The 5,915-nt window shown below is 62.8% G+C and overlaps 1 protein-coding gene across 1 annotated transcript in view; it reads left to right on the top strand.

Moving 5' to 3' along the window:
• LOC104835889 (armadillo repeat-containing protein 5-like) overlaps positions 1-5,909 on the top strand; it is a gene marked incomplete at its 5' end in the record, with an annotated part of 7,393 nt that extends 1,484 nt beyond the window's left edge. The window contains 4 exons of the mRNA XM_010574124.1: positions 11-407; positions 1,061-1,193; positions 3,015-3,249; positions 3,494-5,909. Of these exons, the coding sequence (XP_010572426.1) occupies positions 11-407; positions 1,061-1,193; positions 3,015-3,249; positions 3,494-5,173 (2,445 nt within the window). The remainder of the gene's footprint in view (positions 1-10; positions 408-1,060; positions 1,194-3,014; positions 3,250-3,493) is intronic.
• Between the last annotated feature and the right edge of the window lie 6 nt (positions 5,910-5,915).

Here is a 5,915-nt window from a genome sequence, read left to right as displayed (position 1 = left end):
TCCCCCCCGCCGTCGCCTGCCCCCCATGGGGGCCCTGGCCTTACCCCGGGGGGTGGGCGAGGGGGATCCCTGGCTCCCCGAAGCTCCCGCTCTCCTACTTTTGGGACGGCTGGCAGCCGCCGATGAACCCAGCCGAGCCCTGGCCACTGCCCCCGTTGTTTCGGGGCTCCTTCGTTACCTGACGGGGGTCCCAGCTCCAGCCCCCCGGGCTGCCCGGGTGCTGCAGCGCCTGACAGGGCACCCTGCTTTTTTGGGGGCCCTGGTCCGGGCTTACGTCCCCTCCCTGCTCCATTCCTGGCTGGTCCTCGGCTTCACCCCACCCCAGGCCGAGGAACTTTCGCGGCCCGGGGGACCCAGGCATCCGGCTGCCCCCCCTCACCCCCGCCAGGCACGCCTCAAGGAGTTGGGTGAGTTGGGGGGGGGGGGCTTAAGGGAACTAACTGGGATTACTGGGAGCCACGGCTGGCCTTTGAGCATCACGCCAGGGGTTCCTTGGGGGCTTCTGGGGGTCTTTGTTGACCTTTTGGGATCCCCAAGGTTTCCTGGGGGACTACTGGGGGTCCCCAGGGGGTCCTGGGTGGCCTTTGGGGGTCTCTGGGGGGGGCTGCTGGGAGTCCCACAGCAGGTCTGGGTGGCCTTTAGGGGTCTTTGAGGTGTCCCCAGTGGGCTATTAGGGGTCCCAAGGAGTCCCTGGTATCTCTGGGGGTCCTTGGTGGACTTTGGGGGGGTCCCTGGAGGTCCTGGGTAGTCTTTGGGTGTCCCTGGGGGGCTGTGGGAGGTCCCCAGGGCATCCTGAGTGGCCTTTTGGGGACTCCTGCGGTGTCCTGAGTGGTCTTTAGATGATCCCATTGCCTTTTGGGAGTCCCCAGTTGTCCCTGGGAGGCTTTGGGTGTCCTTGGAGGACTGTTGGATGTCTCTGGGGGACTGTTGGGGGTCCTGGGTGCTGGTTTGAGTCTCCTGGGGTGATCCTGGGGGGCCGGGAGGAGGAGGGAAGATCCACAGCGGGATCCTATGGACCTGACACGCCCCCTCACCCCAATATGTCCCTGTGTCTCCCCAGGTGAGGGACTCCTGCGCAACCTGGGGGCGGCGGCAGCGGCCCCCTTCGGCGTGGGGCTGCTGACTCACATGCTGCGCTGCGGAGCCCCCCCAGCCCGCCTGGCCTGTGCCACCGCCCTGCCTTTGCTCACCAGGTACGACCCTATAGCAACCCTATAGCACCCCTATAAAGCCCCTGTAGGTTCCGTGCTGCGCCCCCCTCACAACCCGAACTGGCCTGTAGCTCACCCTGGGGGGGGGTCCCTCACGCATTCCCCTGCACCCGGACCCGTAAATCATCTATAGAATCTGTATGTCCCCTATAGACTCTACAGTGTCCCCGTAGCCCCCCCCAGAACCAGCCCCATAACCCCCATGGGAGATCCCCAATGTGTTCCCCTGTGCCCGAGCCCATAAATCCTCTATAAAGCCCAATACATCATCTATAGAGCCTTTTAAGTCCCCTATAGAGCTTCTGCAGCCCCCTCTAGCCCCCAGAACCAGCCCCATAACTCACATGGGAGATCCCCAATGTGTTCCCCTGCGCCCGGGCCCGTAAATCCTCTATAAAGCCCAATACATCATTTATAGAGCCTTTTAAGTCCCTTACAGAGCTTCTGCAGCCCCCAGAACCAGCCCGATAACTCACGTGGGAGATCCCTGATGTGTTCCCCTGCGCCCGGGCCCGTAAATCCTCTATAAAGCCCAATACATCATCTCTAGAGCCTTTTAAGTCCCCTATAGAGCCTTTTAAGTCCCCTATAGAGCTTCTGCAGCCCCCTCTAGCCCCCAGAACCAGCCCGATAACTCACGTGGGAGATCCCTGATGTGTTCCCCTGCGCCCGGGCCCGTAAATCCTCTATAAAGCCCAATACATCATTTATAGAGCCTTTTAAGTCCCCTATAGAGCCTTTTAAGTCCCCTATAGAGCCTCTGCGGCCCCCTCTAGCCCCCACAACCAGCCCCATAACCCACCTGCGGGGTTGCCGCACAGATTCCTGCTTGTTCACTGGTCTCAAGTTTCTATAGAGCCCCGTAGGATCTGGATGGGGTCCCCGAAACAGCCTGTAGATCCCACATAGGTGCTCAGTATAGATTTCTTTAGGCAAGGCAGGGCATGCATTATATATATTTTCCCAGTAGGTGGCCCCATCGATCCACTACAGACAATTTCATGAGTGTTTCCTCTAGATTTCCCCGTAACAAACCCTACAGATCTTCCGTAGGTCGCCTCGTAGCGAGTGCAATAATTTCCTATAGATCCCCTATTTCTGGCCCCGTAGAGCCCCCGTAAATCCTCTACAGATCCCCAGTGCCCAAGTCTATAGATTACCTATAGGGGCCCCCTGCAGAACTCGCCACGGGCAGCCCTGTACGTTCCCTATGGCTGCCCCCTAAGCGGCCCTGCTAGTCCTTATAGGCAGCCCCGTAAGTCTCATATAGATTTCCTACCTATAGCCCTATAGTTCCCCTATAGATCTGCCTACAGAAATCCTATACGTTCCCTCTGTGTGCACTCCCGCCCCGTGTCATCGGCACATCACTCGTGTCTCAGGCGTGTGCAGCCCCCCGGGGTTGGGGGGGTGGTCCTAGACCCTATGGCGTGACCCACGGCGTTGGCGTCACGTTGGCGTGGCCCACGGCGTTGGCGTCGCGTTGGCGTGGCCCACGACGTTGGCATTGCGTTGGTATCGCCTACAGCGTTGGCGTCACGTTGCCGTGACCCGCGTCGTTGCCAGGACTTGTGTCGGTGTCACGTTGGCGCGACCCACGGTGTCAACGTCACGTTGGCTTGACCCCGTGTTGGCAGCATCACGTTGGCGTGACCCACGTCGTTGGCGTGACTCGGGTCACCGTTGTCACGGTGGCACGGCCTGTGTTGTTGGTACGACCCTCGGCACCGGTGTGGTGTCGGCGTGACCCTTGGCGTCCCTTTGCCATGACGCTGGCGTGACACGTGTCCTTGACGTGTGCAGGCCGGCGTCCCCGGCGCGGGGGCTGCTGTGGGGAGGGGGTGCGGTGGCCCTGCTGCTCTCGGCGGTGGCCCGGGGTCCCACGTCCCCCTACGAGCCCCCCCCGGCCTTCGCCCTCTACGCTGCCGATGCCATCGCCCTCCTGCGGGGACATGCCGGGGACACGCCGGGAGACATCGGGGATGCGGCAGGGGACGGTGAGGACACGCTGGGACGTGCCAGCGCCGAGGACCTGCAGGTACGGCCCCATGGGGTGCTGGGGACAAGCGATGGGGACATTGAGGATGTGGTTGGGGACGCTGGGGCTCGTTGGGGACGTGGAGGATTGTTGAGGACTTGTGGGGACACTGAGGAGCCGGTTGGGGACGTAGGGATCGCGAGGGACTCGTGGGGACAGACGTACGGGGATACTGGGGACATCGGGGATCCCATGGGGACACTGGGACACCCACAGCCTCTCCGGTGCTCTTGGGGATCCTCAGGTGCACGGAGACGGGGACACCAGGGACCTGTGGGAACCCGGGGACGCTGAGGACCTGTGGGGACAAGCGGACAGACGCGGGGAGAGTGGCGACATCCTTGGGGAGAACGGTGACCTGCAGAGACCTCCGGACCGCCACAAGGACCTCAAGGACCCGTGGGGACACCCAGACACCTTTGGGGATGCTGAGGACACCTGGGGACACATGGATGGCCACGCAACCTCTCCTGCGGATGGACACGGTGACATCGGGGACGCGCCAGGGTGCACCGATGGACATGGGGACCTGTGGGGACACGCAGACGGACTTGGGGACGCTGATGACTCGTGGGGACCCCCGGGATCCCCGTGTCCCCTCTCCCCCGTGACCCTCTATCCCCCACCCCTGCTGTCCCCTGTGTCCCCATGTCCCCAAGTATCTCCAGACCCGTTTTCCCTGGGCCCCCCCTGTCCCCAAGTGTCCCAGAGGGCTGCTAAACGTCCCCGATCATCCTCTTGTCCCCAGCTGTCCCCAAACCCTCCCAACCTCCATTCCCCAGTGGCCCCAAGACCCCCCAAATGTCCCCTGCTCTCCTCTCCTCCTCCGCTGCCCTCAAACCTCCCCAACTCGTGTCCTGGGGCACCTCTGAGGTCCCCCAACCCCTGTCCCCAACTGTCCCCATGTCCCCAAGTTTCCCCAACCCCCCTCGACCCGTGTCCCCAGGTGTCCCCAACGTCCTCCAACCCATCTCCCCAACCATCTCCCCGTCTCCGAGCCTCCCTAAGCTCCTCCAACTCCTGTCCCCAAGCGTCCCCAAGCTCCTCCAACCCATCTCCGCCACCGTCTCCAGCCCCCCAAGCATCCCCGACCCCCCCAACCGCCCGTCCCCCGGTGTCCCCAACGTGTCCCTATGCCCGGACCCCCCACGACCTCCTCCTCCTCCCCAACGGCACCCACCCCGGGGTGCCAGCGGCCCGGGCGGCCCTGACCCGGGGGTCCCCCGTCTTGGGAGCCATGTTGGGGGGAGCCTTCGCCGAGGCCCGCCAGGCAGCGGTGACCTTAGGCTGCGCCCCCCGCCACCCTCTCCTCCTCCTCCTCCATTTTGTCCATGGCTGCCGGGGTCACCCCAAGGACAAATGTCCCCTCCTGTCCCCGCCGGTGGCCCCCGCCGCCGCCGACGCTGCCATTGCCTTGGCCCGCCGTTATTTGGTGGACGGTTTCGAGGGCGTCATGGTCGCCGCTGTCACCGCATCCCCCGGTGCCCTCTGGGCCTTGGCCGAAAGGTGGGGTTGCGCCCCGTTGGCCACCCGGGCCGCCCAAGCCATTTTGGGGGGGCCACCCCACGACGTGGCCCCTCGGTTGGTTCGGGTGGCGCAGTTGGCCCGATGTCCCCCTCGCTTGGCCAGGGCCTTGATGGCTGCTGTGGCACCCCGGGGGGTCCAGCCCCACCTTGAGATGGGGGAGCCGTGGGGTGGGGGTGACCCCTTGCTGCGACTCCCCGGAGATGCCAATGGGGACCTCGGGGACGTCCAGGAGGACCTCGGGGACTTGGAAGATGATTTTGGGGTCCCTTACGAGGATCTCGGGGATAGCCGGGGAGACCTCGGCAATGTGGCAGACCCCTTTGGGGACCCGTCTGTGGATGTTGGGGACCCCTTAGGTGAAGATGATGGGGACGTGGAGGTCAAGGGGCCTCTCTAAGACCTTGGGGACCCCTTTGGGGATCTTGGGGACCACGGCATGGGTGTTGGGGACCCCTTAGATGAAGACGAGGAGGACGTGGAGGTCAGGGACCTCTCTAGGACCTTGGGGACCACTGCATCAGTGTTGGGGACCTCTCTAAGACCACGGGGACGCCCTCAGGGATATCTCTGGATGTTGGGGACCCCTTAGATGATGTGGCCATGAAGGTCAGAGGACTTCTCCAAAGCCTTGGGGGCCCTTTTTTATGGGTCTTGGCGACCCCTTAGGTGAAAATCAGGAGGACGTGGTCAGGGGACCTTTCTGAGACCTTGGGGACATCCTGGAGGACCCCTTTATGCCTGTTAGGGACCCCTTAGACAGGGACGAGGGAGACAAAGATGTCAGGAGAGCTCTCTGAGATCTTGGGGACACCTTTAGGGACCTTGAGGAGATGGAGGACACCTTCAGGGACCTCCATGGGAACCTCAGGGAGGACTTCAAGGATGTGGTGGACCACCTTGGGGACCCCTTCGATGAGAACATGGAGGTCAAGGGACCTCCCTGAGACCTCGAGAACACCCATTAATCTGGGGACGCACTGAAGGACCGTAGCAACGTTGGAGAACTCTTAGATGAAGATGAGGAGGACGTGGGGGTTGAGGGACACCCTTGGGGTCCTCCTCTAGATGTTAAGGCCTTTTTTGATGATAAAGACGAGGCTGAGGAGATGGGGAGCCCCCCCCATAAGGACTTGGGGACC

This window comes from Haliaeetus leucocephalus, unplaced genomic scaffold, assembly GCF_000737465.1.
Source record: "Haliaeetus leucocephalus isolate CR32 unplaced genomic scaffold, Haliaeetus_leucocephalus-4.0 Scaffold409, whole genome shotgun sequence".
Lineage (NCBI taxonomy): Eukaryota > Metazoa > Chordata > Aves > Accipitriformes > Accipitridae > Haliaeetus > Haliaeetus leucocephalus.
This window is presented reverse-complemented; position numbering and strand designations above follow the sequence as displayed.